This window comes from Pipistrellus hanaki (assembly GCF_964339955.1).
Source record: "Pipistrellus hanaki genome assembly, chromosome: 7".
In the NCBI taxonomy this organism is placed as follows: Eukaryota; Metazoa; Chordata; class Mammalia; order Chiroptera; family Vespertilionidae; genus Pipistrellus; species Pipistrellus hanaki.
In genome coordinates, this window is record NC_140509.1 from 22653504 (window position 1) to 22672379 (window position 18876).

Genomic DNA, 18876 nt, shown 5'->3' on the forward strand with positions numbered 1-18876 from the left:
AGAGTAAATGACAACAGTGAGAAAACAGAACGTGTACCTAGAAGGCAAACCATGCTTTCTGCAATTGGGTGAGATTAGTTTACTAACAGGAAAGAGAGTATCAAACCCCATGCTATTGATGTTTACAGCATACAGATTTCTTTCTAGTAAAAAACAATGAACCAGAAAAACTGTTACATAACCCCAAAATATGAAAAATCGTGTGTAAAGTACTCCAGGGAATAAGGGAATTGAATACAAAGATAACTTTTTGAATCCTGAATATTGTATTGAATAGTGTGAATCTGTATTGTGAAGTTTTAAAATCTTAAGAAGAGGCCAAATTTAAGTGATTTCTGTTAGATTTTAAGATGATGTTAGGATATCTTCATTATAAATATGTTCCAATGTTATTCAAATAAATCTATGGTTATCGCTAAAAATCAAACAAATCCCATAACACTTCAACTTCACCTTTAGACATGACTCAGAATCTATTTTATAACATTATAATCATAGAGTAAAATACAATGCAGCAGAAGAATGGCTTCTAAAGAGAAGAGTTAGAAAAATGAATGATTCTTTCCTTTTTTCATGCAAGGCGCAGATTAAGATGTCACATAAACTGATGACAGCAAGTGAAAGATTGCAATTAATAAACAACACTGAAATCTCCAAATACTTACATAAATTCCATGTTTTTGCCATGTACACATTTCAAGATCATTTCTTTACCATTTCTACCATCATGCAGTAAAACTAAGAACCTTGAAATAGCTTCATGTTTTAATAATATTACCTTCTCCTCTACCTTTACATCTCCTGTGGTTTGTAATTCTTGTAGTTCTTTCAGAGATCCACTAAAGAATAAATTATAACTTTCTTGGAGAGTTTTCATTTGTTTTTCCAGTTCACTTCTTTCTTCATCTGTCAATCTAAAATAACCAGAAAGTATGAAATGAAGAGTGCAAGTCTTCAAGCAATAAAAGTGATACATTAGGATTGATGATTTTATAAAGTACTTTTCTAAATAAGTATACAATCATAAAATAAAATATCTCATATACAGACTGCACAGGTCTTAGAATGACTGTATATGGAAATTAAGGGTGGTGCTAAACACATCTAGGAATGCTTCTGTTGCCTAAAAAAGGGGGACTGAAGGAAAGGATATAAATTAATATATTAGCACCTCTCCAGTGTATACACAAGAAGCATTAGCTTGTTAGTCCCAACATGGAAAAGGGACAATAAGATGAAACTTGTTGAAGCTGAAGGATGAGTGAAGAGGAAATTAACATTATTCTCTAAGGTACCATACAAAATCATTCTAGAATAATCCTAAAGTGGCCAGCCAAATGGGTTTAAGAAAAGGGTAGATTCCTTCCCTGTCTGAGGCATGAGCTGAAATATATGCAATGCCTTGTTGCAAAAAGTAGGACCAAAATATGAGAAATCAGGTTGCCGTAGGTCTCAGTTAAGAAAATGGAGAATTTACTTACACACATTTTCCAAAAGATAAGTCTCAGACAGTACTACTTATATTAAGACCTGGCTTGCAGTCTTCACAACTCACTAGCTACTGATCCTCTCTGAGCTTATTTTCTTATTAATAATATATGGGGATAATAAGAACCTTCCAGGCTTTGGGTAAAGGCAGACTAAAGTGACCAAAAAGGACAATTACTTAAATTGCTAAATTTATAATCTCATGTAAATTTATAGTCTCTCAGTAAACTGTATTACTAAACTATATTACAATTACCTAAATTGCTAAATTTATAATCTCAGTAAATTTATAGTCTCTCAGTAAACTATATCAAACTTGTGATTGAGTTCCATTTTTTAAATCTCAGCTGAAATTTACCATCTTCTATTTTGCCAAATGTTTTTAAGACTACTTTCCTGTATTGATAAAAACATTCATGAAAACCAACATACTTGTCTCTATGTTTAGCCAAAAACAGCTGCATGGTTTGAAGTGCCTCCGATAATTGTTCCTTCTTGGTTAATATTTCTTCACTGGAAATCTGTAAGGTAATGAAAATGCATTCATATTCTGCCCTTATAGAGGCTAACCAACAGCAATTTTTTTTTAAATGAGTCCAGTTTCATCAAGACTCAAATGATGTCTATTTTCTGAGGGTCCCAAGTCAATAACTCATTACTTATTATCAGTCTAAGGGCCTGGATAAGAGGAGTGCTTTACTTTTAAAATGCATAATTAAGAAAAGCCTTTGTTATTTCATAAGGAAGTAATAATACAGCATTATATGGTTCCTGCATTGGTCCCCTGCAACCATGAATCAGGGTTGCCTTATCCCAGTGGTTCAGCACCGGCCCAATGTCTTCCTTGTGCCCAAAACATACATGAATGAAGAACACTACTCCCAATGAGTATCATCCTTCCCCCACGCTCCTGGATACCATGCTCCTCTTGAAAAAAATTATCATGACAGTTTAATCTGTATGTCTGCAGATCAAGAGTAAATGATTTTTATTGCTAAGGCTTTCACTTGTGAAAGTTGCCTGTGATGGTCAGAGCCATAAAATTGATTGAGGATAATACACAACACTTTCTCCTAATTTCTAGTATATCATTTCTGAATACCTAATATCAGAAATTAATTGCCATTCTTTTAATTGAGCAGAAATGAGAGTAAACGATGGACCAATGAAAGGGACTCATTCCCCTTGATGTATTTGACTTACTAGTACAATAATTTCAACTCTATCTCCCATGGTTACAGGTAATAATGGACCCATATTGATAATTTGAAAAACATTTATTATTCACATCAAATTGCTTTAAATTCTTTTATCACATTTATTAGAGATTTATAATTTAAGCCACAGTCTGCATTTTAAAAAAGTATGTGTGTCCTTTTATGTCCAGTAGGTCTAAAATTGGGCTAGTAAATTTTGGGAGAATTTAAAACTGCAGAATGAGAAAATACCAATAGTTTACAATCCACATTTCTCAAAAGAAACTATTCTCTCAAGATATTCTTGCTAAGCTCTTGTCCCTATTTTAGTTATTTTCCTATTTGACAAGAGAGGAAGAAAAGAAGACATTTTAAACTAAATATATGTATAATACTATTTTGACGGTTTTGCATTTAAAACATTGAATGTAGTTGCTTTCCAGCTTCTTATTTGTGGAAGAAATAACACACCATATGAACTATAATAGCAAGACTATGAGCGAATATGGCTTTATTTCATTGAATAATCAAGTATATACGCAGGTTTGTAAACTTCAAAGGGGAGCCCTGTATGAATACATCTGCCTCATGCCGCAGGGAAAATTGACAAGACGCTGGAGTTTCCCGTTTACTTATGTCAACAATGTCAGCTGAGGATGAGTACTGATGCCGAGCTAGCGGGGGAACACTAATGATAGCTGACAGCCCCTCAAGTCTCCAAACATCAGGCAAGGGCAGGGTAGGACAAGTTTTCCAAAAAAAAGTGCTGCTTAATTTAGCAGCCATATTTAAAAAACACAGCTGCAATTCCGGTGCTGTCACCACCAGCAGCAGCAATCCTGAAACTCACACCATAAGGACCAGTGCCCCGAGAGCTTCAAGTGGAGGCAGTGCCATAGACACCAGGGAGCACTGGCACCTCAGAAGCTGGGGCTCTCCTGCTAATGCCAAGTGGTTGGGGTTCAGATAATAGCCCAGAGAACTAAAGAATTCATGTAGGTAAGGGAAAGAATCTAGAATTTCCAGTGGTTGGCTGGAGAGCACTTCTTCACAAAACAAACAAACAAAAAAAGGTCCAGAAAGGCACAATTAAACTCAAACCTCTAAAATGTGAATATCCCAATTCGTATTTTTGTAATTCTAGGAAGCTTTGTTTACATTTGTGAAGAATGAGACGACCTACATTTGTGATACGGAGGATTTACTCTGGGCACAAAACAGGATGCCTCTGCTCCTCTTCGGCAATTCTCTAAATAGTCATCAAGAAGCAGGCCTAACCATTAGGAAAAGCAGGCAACATATCTGTTTACTACTACTAAAACTAACATACATAGTTCAGGCTTTGGAATCAGAAACACCTTCTCCTACTGTGATTCACTGAGCAAGTTACTTAACCTATGTGGTCCTCATTATAAATACCTATAAAAATGGGGCGGGGGGTGGGGGGGAAGACACAGAAGAAGGGTAAAGAACTGTCATGTCAGTAAATTCTACCCACTATTATTATGATTAACCAGGACCTCAGTGAATACCTTTTGTTTAGAGAAGGGAGATTTCCCAGCCTTCTCTCCATCTCTCAACGTCTTGCTGATATTTGACACCCATTTCTGTAATTCTTTGGCTTTTTCAACATGCTCTTTTTTTTCTTCTTCCAGTGACTTCTGACAGGTGTGAGTAGTAAGAAAAGAGATATTCCAGTAAATGACTGAGCTATGAAACTCACCTCTCCATAGAAAACAAGTGTAAAAATGTGTTTTCATCACACTCAGGATCCTGAGATCTTTTATTAAGTCACTGAACCATGCTTATCACGTCACGTAGCAGATGTGCTTCCAAAATGTTTATGGTAGCCAAGGAAGCTGTTACAAATATTCTTCAATGTTCAGTCTACCCTCCCAGCTAGTCTATCAATAACAAATTAAAAAAAAAAAAACATTTTATTTTATTCATGAAGCACTAGAAGGCCTCTGAGTGGCTGCCTTTGCATTAGCAGTACAAACACAATTGCCTTGGCAGAAAAGTAGGAAACAACAGAAGGCTGAAAGAATAGAGAAGGTGTACACACATTTGGAAAATACATAAAATGAAGAAAAGTCTTTCCCCCTCCCCCAACACACAATCTAGTCATCACAAAGTCTAATGGGAGATTGTGGTAAACGTTTAATGTGTAAAGAAGGCTACTACATACAGAAAGACTAAACCCTTTTGCATTTCTCAAGGCAATCTGAAACACCATCGCTACAGGGATATTGGGTAAGAATGTGCATCTCTCCCTTTGGTTCCACGTGCGCTCTTTCAGTGATTGCGCGGGATCATCCAATGGATCATCAGGCTGGATCCATTCAGTGGTGCAGAGTTCTGAGGAAAGGATGCTCTGAACTTGTTGGAGTTCAAGCTTATACTATATTCTAGGCAAAAATACTTTTATTTGTAGTGTGGGCAAGATAGAAGAAGAAAAAAAGAACTCCTCTCAAAGTTAAATGAAACCTTTTTTGAGAGCAGCAAACCTTTTGTGATTTTCAATTTTATTCTCTCTTCTGCAGCGTCAGCGATTTCCAGCCCTCCAGAAATAAATGCTGTGTTGAGTATGTGACACAATTGCTAGACTGCATGTTTAACTGACTTCATCATGCTCTGGACAGCTCACGGGAACTGGACTGCATCGCTCCCGTTCAAAGTTATTTCGACATGTTCTATTGTGACGAATAATAGAGGCTAGAAATTCCTGTCATCCAGGGTTCAGATACTTCTAAGAGTTTAAGCCCTGTGTGGAAATCAAAATCAGCCTTTTCTAATGCTTCTTTGTATGTCAACTTTCTTTTTGTTTGGGGACATATGATATTTCTGGCATACGACTTTTGATCTTTGAGGTTGGTGGCAAGGAAGACATCGATAATACCTACTTGGAGGGCTTCTTCGATGGACAACCGGGCGTGACCCTGTGGCTCTATCAACCCCCCAGTCAGGTACTGATACTCCAAACACCGGATTCCCATCTCCTTACTGATGATATTTGCGTTCACAGCATCCACCACTGACATCGCTTTGTTTGTGACGGGGTGGCTAATGCCTGTGATGACTAACTCACACTGGCGCAGCTGCTGGGCAAACCCCTCATCCACTAGGCCTCGATGCAGAGCTTCACCCACCCGGTACCTTTTGCCAGTAAGAGGATCAATGATCCCCCCTGTGCTGACTTGGGCTTCAAGGCATCGGAGGGCCGTAATCCGATCAATCAAATTTCTGCGGGAGGCCTTTAGGACAGAGATCCTTGCCCCACTGGATGTCAGCCAATACCCTGCAATAGGACTATGCAAATCCTTCTTGGGAACTAACCGGCTCAGCAAAGAATCAGCAAGTTCTGTGAGTGTGATGAGGCCTTCCTGATACTTTTGGACCAAGGCTTTGTCGAGTGTTCCCTGTTCCACGGCCTCATCGATATTGAACTGCAATCCTGTCTTAGTGTCAGCCAGCATGTGAGAAGGATTCCCATAGGATTCAAAAAACGTGGCTTCCCTCCACTGGTATTGCTGCCCTGAGAGCTCAAGGTATGTGCTTTTGTCTATCAGGTTTCTAAGGAAAGCCTCATACGCAGTCAGTTCTGCGCCTGTCTTAATATCTACCACGGAAATCCTATGAGTTTTTGCTACATTGAGATTGGAAATGTCCCTCTCCCCAAATGGAAACAGAAAGCACTGGCAATCTACATCAAATACACACATCTGCAGTAATTCTGAATAATACAGGGCTTGCTTGTTATTGGGATTAGGAAAGACTCTTGTGTTGCTTGATGGCTCGTGTAAGAACTGTAGGATGGCATTATTTAACAAGCCTTGCTGCAGGGCCATTTCTGGTGAGACTCGCACTCCTCTTACAGGGTCAATGACGCCCCCGCTGGCAATCTGAGCCTCCAAGATATGTTTACCTTTTTGCCTGTCAAGCACTCTACTCTCCATAGCCTGAAACACTGACAAGGTCTTAGAATTAAATGAATATCCCACGGCTGCCTTCTCTGCCTCAAGGAGCCTAGTTTTGAATTCGGGGTCAATAACCCCTTTAAGGATTGCATCTTCAACAGAATACGTCAGACCTGAAATGGGATCAATTATAAAACCTGTGGCAGCCTGCGCTTCTAAAAATGCTAGAGCCATCATTTTGTCTATTAAGATTTTCTTGGCTGCTGAGGTGAATGAAATCTTTTCTTTTGTGGATTCTAAGTAAAGCCCTGCAATCGAGGTGGCTTTTGTCAAAAACTTGCTAAGCGTTTTCTGAACGTCTTCAACGGTCTTAACACCAAGTCGCAGCTGCTCAATTGTTTTCATGTCCAGAAGCTTAGACTCAACCAACTGCCTGGCCGTCACCGTGTGCCGGAGCCCTTGGAATGTAAACTCATCGTCCTTAACCAAACATGACTGGTCGCCATCAGCATTCTGGAAGGTCTCCGATTCTAAGCCTGTCTTAAGAAAATCTCCTCTCTTGAGTCCAAATATCCATCCGTCAGTACTGGAAACGGGTTTCTTTTCTTGTTTTAATGTTGTGACTTCTGTATGGATACCATACTGCTTGTTCTTAGCTATCTGTAACAGGAATTTATAAGGTGTTAAAAGTCATCTAAAGAACACTGTCACTTTATTCAACCCAAATATAATTCCTAGGAAAACAAAGGTGAGATAAGTAAAGAGAAGAAAAATTTCAAACTAAAGATGATTCAGGAATAAATAATATATTTTGAAAGTCTGAAGCTTATTTAGATGACAATTAACGAATTAAAAAGGTATGAATGGCCGGGACCGGTTTGGCTCAGTGGATAGAGCGTCGGCCTGCAGACTGAAAGGTCCCGGGTTCGATTCCGGTCAAGGGCATGTACCTTGGTTGCGGGCACAACCCCAGTGGGGAACTTGCAGGAGGCACCCGATTCATGATTTTCTCTCATCATGGATGTTTCTATCTCTCTCTCCCTCTTCCTTCCTCTCTGAAATCAATAAAAATATATATTTTTAAAAAGGTATGAAGGTGAAGGGATTAAGAAAAAAAAACACTTATAGACCACAATAATATGGTAATTACCAGAGAGGAAGGGAGATGGGGAAAGGTAAAAGAGGGTAAAGTGGGGATAAATGGTGATGGAAGCAGACTTGACTTGGGTTTTGAAAACACAATACAGCTGAAACCGGTTTGGCTCAGTGGTAGAGTGTCGGTCTGCGGACTGAAAGGTCCCAGGTTCGATTCCGGTCAAGGGCATGTACGTTGGTTGTGGGCACATCCCCGGTAGGGGGTGTGCAAGAGGCAGCTGATCGATGTTTCTAGCTCTCTCTCTCTCTCTCTCTCTCTCGCCCTTCCTCTCTGTAAGAAAATCAATAAAATATATTTTTTAAAAAACACAAAAAAAACCCACAATACAATATACAGATGATGTATTATAGAATTATACACCTGAAACCTGCATAATTTTATTAACCAATGTCACCCCAATAAATTCAATTTCATAAAAGAGGAGAGAAAAAGACTAAGATGATATTTTTCCACAGAACATGTTAGAAATTAAAGTTAATTGCTTGGTTTTTCTAGCTTTTTTATGGGCATATTTTTCAGAATATAACCCCACAGGTATAACATATAACCACTACATTCATGTGTTTAATTTCAAACATTTAAAAAGGAAAGATTAATAATCTCTAGTAAAGATTCAGTAAATCGCTAAAAAATGATAGCATTATTTCCTATCAGAACAACCAAAAGCCAATCACATTTATCATTATTTTTAAATAATCTGGTCTAGCAAGGAAAGGAAACAAGAGAGGAAACTTAACCCAGGTAGCCGATAAGGTCTGGGAATGCAGATTATACCTCTAAGGGTGCCAAAAGCTTCACCAGGTCCACTTCACATTTGTCATCTTGACATCTCACAGGTGGCCTGGCATTGTACCGAGCTTGATCTCTTATCATCTCTATTTCTGATAGTCTTGACATAGGGTTTTTGTCATCAAAAGTTATCTGCAACTCAGTGCTTGTTTGAGAAAAGTACTCGGAGTAACACTGCTGGCTTTTCTCTTTCTCCAGCGGGGACTTGGACGACCAGCAATGGGCATCCTTTTGTGGTTCTTGAGTCCATCTCAACAGAGGAGACCTGGGCGTCGGGTGAAGCTGTCCCGTGTTCCTCGAGAAGAGTTCTCTGGAGTGTTGACATTCCTTCACTGCCGCCTCAAAATCTGGTTTGAAGCTACAGTCCTTGACCGGGCTCTTTTTTTGGATTTCACACTGGAGCAAAAGTAACTGATGCTCGTGTTCCTTGATCTGTTGATCCATTTTGTGCTTCAGGTTTTCAACTTCACGTTTCTGGGCCGCCAGCTCCTCTTCAAGTCTCCGGCATTTCTGGTAATGATTTGCTTCCACATTCTGCCCCTGCTGGATCTGCTCCCGGTATTGTCGAAGCTGTCTCTCAAGTTCTCGAATATTTGTCTCGCAGAGCTTAGCATTCTCCTGAGCTCTGCAGTTTTCTCGCTGAAGAGACGCAAAGTCAAGTTTGATGCTGGAAACGTCATGTTCAGTGATAACTTCGGAACCCATTAGTTTTTCCATCTTTTTCCGAAACTCCTCGGCCGAACGTTTGAATTTCTCAGATTCTTCCTGAAACAAGACCATCTTCCTGTGGATCATCTGCTCCTCTATGGTCTTTAAGTGCAGTTCGTCTTGTACCCTTTTCAGTCTGTTATTTAACTCTTGTACCTGAGCTTGCTGGATCTGGACTTTCTGCTCCCCCAGTCGCTTCTCCTCTTTGGAAGCATACAGCTCGGCGTTCAGATTTCGAACCTCTTTCTCAGTATTCTGGATGATGATGTTCTGCTGGTCACACTTCTGCTTAAACTCGTTTACTAGATTTAGACTTCTAGCCAGGTCTTCTTCGAGGCATTTGATTTTCCTGTGGAAATCCTGCTCTGTTTTTGTCTGTTTGTGCAAGTGTTCGTTTGTGCTACGTAGCTGATCTTTAAAACCATCCGCCTGGATTTTCAGTGCTTCACACCTTTGCTGGATAGCTTGTTTCTCTAAAACTACGTGGGTCGATTCTGCCTGAATTCTCTGCATCGCTAACTTGGTCTCATTATTCTGCCTAATCAGCTCGTCTACCTTTTGTCTTTGCATTTCCGCACACTTATTACTTTTCTCCAGTTCTTCCTTCAGCTTTTGGATTTTTGCATCGTTTTCTCTTTCAGCTTTAATATTCTGGAGCAACTGCGCGTGGCTTTTCTCAAATTGCTCTTTTAGGTGATCTGATTTCCTCTGGCATGACTGCATTCTTTCGTTAGAGAATTCCTTCTCGCCCCGAAAAGCATTCACCTGTGACTTCAGATGCTGAATATTCTTCTCGGTGATGGCATGCGTCCTGGTGATGCTGTCCACTTCTCTCTGCAGCTTCCCTTTCTCCTGTTGGAGAGATTCCAGTTCCACCTCGTAGCTCTGCTTTATCTTCTTGAGGTCACTGGCTTCCTGCATGACTTCTTCGGCTTTATCCGTGGTCTGGTTCAGCTGCCGCCCCAGTTCCCTGAGCTGCTGAGAGTACCCTTCCTCTACCTGGTCCTTCCTTTCCAACTCCAGCTTCAGGCATTGCAGGGTGTTATTCGTCTCGTCTAGTTTCTCTTTCAGCAGGCGAGCCTTTTCCTCGGAGGACGTCTTCTCCAGCTGGAGGGCACTGAGCTCGTACTTGAGCTCCCTCATGTCCTTCTCGGCCTTTCTGTTGGCGGCCATGAGCTCATCCACCTGCAGCTTGAGCTCCTCTGCCTTCTGCCTGTCCCGCTCCCCGTGGGCCGTGGCACACGGGGGCACCGCGGTCTCCCTGCAGGTCAGCTGCATCTCCGTTATCTTTCTCCTCGCTTCCAGCTCGATTTTCTGCTTTTCTTTCAGCTGCTTCTCCGCTATCTGCTTCTGGGACATCAGGTCCCTCTCCATCTGCTTCATCCGCTTCAGGAGTTCCTCCTCGTTGTCCCTCTTCCTCTTTAACTCCTCCATCAATTTATTCTTCTGCTGCTCCAGGTCGCTGAGGCTCGAGTCTTTCCTTTTCAGGTGATCCTCGAGGGTCCTTCTGGTGAAGGTGTTTTCCTCCAGCTGCCTCCGGAAGTTGCGGAGGTTTTCCTCCACGGCCTCCCGCTTGGCCTCGGCCTCCAGGGTGAGCCGCCGCACGCGCTCCAGCTCCCGCTCGGCCGCCTCCTTCTCCCGCACGAAGGCCTCCAGCTCCCGGCGGTACCGCTTGGCTTCGCCCTCGGCCCTCATCTTCTGCAGGGCGATGTCTTCCACATTCCGCTGCTGCTTCCTCAATTCGTTCTCTGCAGCCTCCTTCAGCTTGGGGAGCTCTTCCTCTACGCGGGACTTCTGTTTCCTTAGCTCGGCTACCATGCTCTCCAGCTCGCTTATCTTCCCTGTGAGTTTGCAATTCTCCATCACCGTGGCCTTCTGGCGCTGAAGCAGATCGGAGTAGGCCCCGTGCTCAGAATTCTCCTTACACCTTTTCATCTAGGAGAGATGTGTAAAAGTGTCAAGCCTGTTTTATTCCCCTTTTTTTTTTTCTTTAAAAATCTGAAGCGAGGCTCCGGAAAGTACTTACAGAAACAGGCAAACCCCAATGCAGAACAAGCACTATCCACCACCATCACCACCATCACCACCACCACCACCTTCTTCTGAGAGGAAGCTTCAGGCAGGCAGCAAAGGGAGAAGACAAAAACCTTTCTGTGGCTTTCTAAACCTTTTTTTTTGTTGTTGTTTGTTTGTTTGTCTCTCGGAAATAATTCAGTTGTAAAAATTAGCTAGCTCAGGGTTTTATAGCAAGAAGGGACCTTCCAGACATACAGCCTATGGATGAGGAAACTGAGGTACAGGGAGGTTAAGTGAACTTGAAAATTTTCACAACAGTACTTTCCTGCTCTCGCTCACAACTGAGTCCAAGCTAAGACTGTACAACACACAGGAACCAGATGGCATTCACGAATTTAGTTTTCGATGTCTAGCCCAATGGAAATTGAAAATGATGTTTACATCCCTATTTCATGGTTAAAGAAACAAAACACAGAACTTTGGGACAGAGAGCCAAATCAAGAAATAAAGCGTAACACGGGGAAGGAAGAACATTATACAGAAACTTGCCATTTCTAAATCAAAATTTTTACTTGTTTATATTGCCATATTATAATTACCATCGGAATTGCTAATGCAAAGGCAGCTACAGTCCCTGGTGGCTTTAGAAAATACGTGCTTCACATACTCACAGATTTTGTTGTTCTTGTTAATGACATGCCTCCTAGGAATCCACCTTGACAAGTACCTTTAGATACTCCGTAAATACAAAGATATTTGTTAAATATAATGTTTGTTAAAATATTCTTAGAGATTCAGCTCCATATAGAATAAAATGTAAGAAGATTTTTTTTTGTTCTATTAATGATAGAATCGATCTCAACTGGGAGGAGTAGACTTCGCATTGACTACAGAACTACATGGTCAGGGCTGGTTCTTCATTACAATGTAATTTCTCTTTATTAACACCATTAGGTTGTTAGTTTCATATCATCAACCCAAAATCATAATTATAAACAGTTTAAATGAGAATAGAAAAATGATTCTAGAGAGCAGATATTTTTAAATTTTTTTTTTTTTTTGGTAAATTGAAAACTTTGATGAATTTTAATAATTTAATTTACACTATAGACCACATATCTTATTTTGCTTCCTCTAATTCCTTGATCCCCAATAATTTTGACAAGAACTTCAATTGTTTCCTTTGCTAACCTAAATATGGTTTAAATAAGAATTCATATAAAACAAATCTCATATCAGTCTGCAATACTTAGTGCTGATGCTCTATTTTGTTATCAGAGTCAACTTTTAGGGACATTGAAGTATCTTACCTGTTTAAATACTAAATTTTCAATATTTATTGAGTAGTTGATTTCTAATATGGTATTTCTCAACTCCTTATCAAAACCTCTTTAAAATTTGCTAAGAAGTTTTGAGCCTTTTCTTCTTAGTTGTGTTCTAAGGTTTGAAAAATAAAAAAGTCTCTTGGGGAAAAATATATTGTTGAATCCTTAGTATCTTAATTAAAGTAATTTTACTGTTTAATAATCTCACATTGTCTAAATACTCTGAATTTCTTAGCAAATACTATAAAAATTACAAAAAATCATTTAGTCCTGTTGCTCATTTGCTTTCTTGTAGATCTCAAACTCACTCATATAAAAATAACTCCCTCAGTTTTCGCCAACTTTTCCCCAAGAAGACATGTGCTCCTTTAATCTCAGCATTTAATCTTTAACATACAGTACTTTGCTCTATATAAAGATAGAAAATCTTTTAATCTATCTAATACCCATTACAGATACTCTCCTTTCATTTCTAATTTGATATTATCTTCTGAAATTAACTTGCATCCCTCTTTGATTTTAATGTTTATTATGAAAAATTCTACTCTCAGACCAAGGTTTCCCATGTGGTTCCTCAGAGACTCGGTTTCAGAAACACTGCTCTTTGGAGTCTAAAAACTGAGCTATATATCTTTTATAAAAATATCCTTTACATTCTATTATTATGATTCCTAAGTAATGAATTTTTTTCAGGAAGTTTTAAAATCTATTTTATAGTACAGTCTTTGCATGGCATATATTGTTTTGTCTTTCAATTCACTATCATTCTTTTTCATTTCAAAGGATGAGAAGCACAATTTGTAAATATTCAGACTTTGTGAAATACCATTCGATTCTATCTCATCAGATAAATTGAGCAAAGTGGCTCATGTATGTGCAATAAGGTATATACTATAAAAAAGGAAAAGGACTTAAAGTACTTTAAAAATATAATTTAAAAGACCTGTATGACATTTAAAATGGAAATGTATCCCTTAAAAAAGTAAAGATATTAAAAATTATGGATGTTCTTCCATAAATGAGAGATGTATGCCAATTCATTGCATGGTCACAAATATTCTGATTCTCCTGTCTAAGCAAAAAGAAAGCTAGTTATAAAGACGTGCAATTAGCTATGTTAGTGACTTAGTTGCAGAAAACTGTTAACATTGAACAGACTAAAATAGTTTACAAAAGCAGTGACATTTTTAGAAACTAGGAATGTAATATCCATTAGACATGTACTGCTGTTTTGGCTCTCTCATTATATGAACAGTTATATTAAGTATAATTATCTTCAGAATTTTCAACAACAGTCTATTTTAAAATGACTAATGCCCCACAATTTACTAATTTTAGCATTCAGTCTACTATTTTTGTCTGTTCTAAAGTTATGAATAGAAATCATACCAAGATAATAGAGCATAGCATAATCCCTTCAAAAGTATATATAATAATCTTTTATGACAATCTTGTCATATTTATAAATAATTCCTTACTCTATTTGTGAATATATTTTTTAAATGCTGAATCCAAGCTACAGAAGTACTCCAAATTAGAGTGATACTTAAACATTCTTTTTACTATATATCAAATCTTTTTGGCAAATGAATAAATATTAATAAATTTTAAAAACTGTGCAATTCTTAAAAAGTACTACCATTTTGTACAAACATCTACTACTTCTAAATAAAACTGTGTTTTATATCCTTTTAAGATGTAAAATAATTTAAAATGCATAAAGCAAATTTGTTTATACAGCATTTCTGCAGGCATTGTAACAGTAGTAACTATATTTCAAAGTATACTTCTCAACTGTGAGACAACTGAGAAAAATTCCACCAGTGTCAAAATTTCAGAATTTAATTAGAAACATTTAAGACATTAATCCTATCATAATATAGTCCTACAATGAAAATAAAAATTTCCTATTTGGGAAAATCTTTAAAATGTTAAAAAAAAAAAAAAAATCCAAGGCCTCTACTCTTGTACATTATAATTTTATAATAAAACAGTTACTTACATATCAGTTATCAACCATATAAATTTACCATGAAACCATTTTTGTTTTTCCAAACCATACTATATACTTCCTTTTCAGTTAGATGTTCATACTTAATGGTTACCTCTTCTTCTTCCAGCCTCTTCAATGAATCACCAGCAAATTTAATATATTGTGTCATGAGGGTGAGCAGAGCAGTATATCGTGTCCGTAGGTCCATGAACTGCAAGTAGGAGAAGAATAATAAAAACATAATCTCCAGATGCCCTACATGACTTGAATAAACATTAACAACTACAATATAAACTAGGCTTTGCGAAAGCAAAGTATACAACCCCCAGTAATAGTAACTGGAATTAGCTTATTACTGCTGTGCAAACCATACTAAATGGCAGTTTTCTTCTACATTTCATCAAGAAGTACATTTATTATCATCTGCAACTAATAATTAATCCAGATTAAAGATTTTTATAAAGTGTAGTTTATAGGTAGAAACTTTCTTTTGTGGAATGTTGAAAATTTTCTGGAAATGGTTAGTAGTCAAGGCAGCAGAATATTATCAGTTTACTAAATGCCAATGAATTGTGCACTTAAAAATGGCTAAAATGATCAAGTTTCCATGTATATTTTATTATGTAAATATATAAAATTTTTAAAGTGCTATTTCTCTCCCTTACACTCCCTCCCTTCTCTGCGGTACTTGTATTACCTCTTGGATGATGAGATCTGCGGAGCTCTGCATTCTTCGGCGTTTCACTGGAGACTTTTGTTGTGAATCTACCATGGCCCGGTAGGTCATTGTTTGTAATTCGTAGTCCTGAATAAAGGAGTCAATGAGATGAAATTAATTAAAGCAAAGAGCTAAGGCTTCCTAATGGATCTTAGTTTCACTGAATGACTTTAAAGAAAATATCACAAAACAATATTTTTAGAAACCTATCCCATCCTGACATGTCCACTCAGTGGTAATAAAATCAGAAACATTAAGGATGGTGAGGAAAGTTCCTAAGTCTCTTTAGAAACTCATGGAAACATTTAGTACAATATGCTAGCTACACTCAGCCTCCCTCTCCTCTAGCTAGGCAATGGCAATGGGTATCTGGGTGGCTGAAGATGATATATTACTGAAGATTTCACAATGCATGAGAACAGAAAATGTTAGAGGTTCTTTAATGGGATACTCTAGCGCTGTTAAAGAAAGGAGAGAGAGGGCAAGACCAAGGCTGAGAGGAGGCAAAGAGGGAAGTAGAGAGAGAGGTGGCCCAAAGTGACTAAGAAATGAATTTTAGCCCTAGCCAATTTGGCTCAGTGGATAGAGTATCTGCCTGAGGACTGAAGGGTCCCAAGTTTTATTCTGGCCAAGGACACATGCCCCGATTGCAGATTTGATCCCCAGTGGTGGGGCGTGCAGGAGGCAGCTGATCAATGATTCTCTCTCTCATCATTGATGTTTCTATTTATCTCTACCTGCTTCTCTGAAATCATATATATATAAATTTTAGCCCAGCTGATGTGGCTCAGCAGTTGAGCATCAGCCTATGAACCAGGAGGTTATGATTTGATTCCCAGTCAGGGTACATGCCTGGGTTGCAGGCTTGATTCCTAGTAGGGGATGTGCAGGAGCAGCCAATCAATGATTTTTATCATTGATGTTTCTCTCTCTCTCTCCCTCTCCCTTTATCCCTGAAATAAAAAATATATATATTTTTTTTAATGAAATTAATTTCAGAGCTCTGTATTTCATATGTGTATAGAGGGGCATTTGTGCATGTGCTGTCCAACATAGAGAAAATGAACAAACCAAGGGCTCTTATGTGACTCAGATGTCAAAGAATTATAAGGTAGGTAAGTGTCAAAAAGTTTTCAAAATGAAGACTGTTTTCACTTTCAACACAGAGTGAAATGACTTGTAAAGGCTTTGAAAGTTCAATGTAGAATCACATGCCCAAATAGTAAATTTGATAGAAGTAAATAACTGGATCCACATACCTTCACTGTAGTTGAGTACTGTTCTGCATATTTTTGACATTCATCCATTTTGCTCTGTTTCATTTCTATCTCTGACACCAGCATCTATAAATACACACAATTTAGAAAAAAAGGAGAAAGGGATTCTATGCTATTCAACCACTTAAGATGCTCAGGAACTAAGAAATATCCACATAATTTAAAAGTATTACTCCTTAGCCCTTAGCACATAATATGTAATGTGCCTTATGGGTAAATCACAAACTTCTAGATTAAGCCATTAAAGTGACCCACCCATATGGGGCTCTAAAGCAAAAATTACAAAACTTCATAAAAATTATCCAAAAGTAGACTTAATCCCTTGGCCCCCACCTATCCCTGATCATAACAGAGCTAAAAATTATTGGCCATTCAAGACAGAAAAAAATCTCAAAGCAATGCACTTTCTGTCAAATGTGGCTATTTAATTTTCTACCACTAATCATTTTCATTTATTTAGGATCCCATAAAACTATTGTGACCAGCGAGTAACAAAGAGATTTCCGTACTATGATTAAATGATCACTAGAAATTTTAAAATTACCCCAACATGTCACCTTCTTAGTCCTTATGCTTTCAAAATGACTTCCAAGAAATCAAAGTAAGTGATATGTATAGGTTTGCATTGCAATATTTTAATATTTATGATTTTTCTTACCTTCTTCCAAATAGCTTTTTGTTTTTTCTTTTAACAAGGGAAAGTAAGATAGAGGTCATTACTGGCCAAAGGCAAACACAACCCTAGCACAGGGAATTGTGTTCACATACCTTCTGTTGATTCAGCTGTGTGGCTAAGGTTTTACTATTTTCAGGCTGATTTTCCTGAATCTTTCTCTGAGTAATTTCAACCTGTTGGATCCAGTCATCTAAAGGGTGATAGGTATCTCTGTAGTACTTCAGTGATTTGCCAATGCCTTCTAAGTCCCGTAACCTAAAAAAATAACAGAATAGTCACCGTCTCCAATAGCCATTAGAAGGGTGATAGGTGTAGTGAAGAAAGGAGAGTCAGACTAACTGTACTGCAATGCACTAAGCACAACAATTCAAGGGCACAGCACCCTGAGACACACCTCTAAGGGTAATCATGTTGGCTTGGGTTCCATCTAAATATTTTATTCATGGAGCTGTGCACGTGAATATCCTAGGGACAAGTCCAAGGGACTAAAGCTAAAAAGCAGGAAAACTGGAAACGGCCATAACCATTATCAATCAGCATGCCTTGCATATCCAAAGCTTGCATCAGATGGCAGTTCACTTTAGAAATAAGGACAAGATGTTCAGAGAATGGTTCAACATGGAGTTGTGATTAAATGATTCAGTTTATATGATTTAAAATCACTAAATTAAACCTATATATCACATATTTTATAGAGGTGTAATATTCTATATTTGAATATAATTTTACTTCTCAAGAATGGTATTATATCATTAAAGCATTTTCTTTGCATTAATATAAACATGAAATTAATGAGAAAGACACTATTCTGTTTCTTTTAAGATGGAGACCTAAAACCATCAAATTTCCTTTCACTTTTTTATTTCTCTTCAATGTTTTTATATCTCCCATAAAAGTGAACATCAAATCACTGCAATTTATTTACACCTCTTAGGTCTAGGAGAGAGTGCAACATGGCTCATGCTCTTACTAAATCTTGTAAGTTGGTAACAATTTTGAATTATTTAAATATTGTGTTTGAGTATTGTAAGCTGTAATAAAAGGAGAACTATATTGTTTTACCCTACTTGCCTTTAAAAAGGCAAGTAGATTAACTATCCAAATACCAGAGTATATCAATAGTTTTAATAACATAAAATTGAAATTTTTATTTTGAAGTTAAATATCTCACTTAAATCCAACATTTAAGAAAGAATATAATTAGATAGAGCTCTTTAAATGAACACTCTCTCTCTCTCTCTCTCTCTCTCTCTCTCTCTCTCTCTATATATATATATATATATATATATATATATATATATATATGGCTAATATATAATGTGTCCCCTCAGGAGACCGGGAGACCACGAGTTTGATCGCGCACTATGACATGTGCTGACCACCAGGGGGTGGCACAGAACAAAGGAAGGTCCCAGCCAGCAGCTGGCAGCCAGAGAAGGGAGGCCCCAGCCAGCAGCCAGAAGGCCCTGATCGGCCCTAATCACCAGCCAGGCCTAGAGGCCCTACTAGTGCATGTATTTTGTGCACTGGGCCTCTAGTTAAATATGTCAAAATTAACTATGTATATGAAATTAACTATACATAAAGGCTTTTAAAACAGCCTAATAAGTTTAGGTT

The 18876-nt window shown here is 38.1% G+C and overlaps 1 protein-coding gene across 9 annotated transcripts in view; it reads right to left on the reverse strand.

The window, feature by feature from the left end:
- DST (dystonin) overlaps nucleotides 1–18876 on the reverse strand; it is a 414275-nt gene that overhangs the window by 138522 nt on the left and 256877 nt on the right. For 8 of the 9 annotated variants that reach the window (XM_084889121.1, XM_084889116.1, XM_084889120.1 and 5 more), the window contains 7 exons: nucleotides 17352–17514; nucleotides 16566–16649; nucleotides 15286–15393; nucleotides 14701–14799; nucleotides 4217–4345; nucleotides 1921–2009; nucleotides 779–914 (listed from right to left, as the gene is read on the reverse strand). In XM_084889121.1, coding sequence (XP_084745247.1) covers nucleotides 779–914; nucleotides 1921–2009; nucleotides 4217–4345; nucleotides 14701–14799; nucleotides 15286–15393; nucleotides 16566–16649; nucleotides 17352–17514 — 808 coding nt within the window. Of the gene's footprint in view, nucleotides 1–778; nucleotides 915–1920; nucleotides 2010–4216; nucleotides 4346–4827; nucleotides 7262–8531; nucleotides 11190–14700; nucleotides 14800–15285; nucleotides 15394–16565; nucleotides 16650–17351; nucleotides 17515–18876 lie in introns of those variants that run through there. The other variant, XM_084889119.1, reaches the window with a different exon arrangement.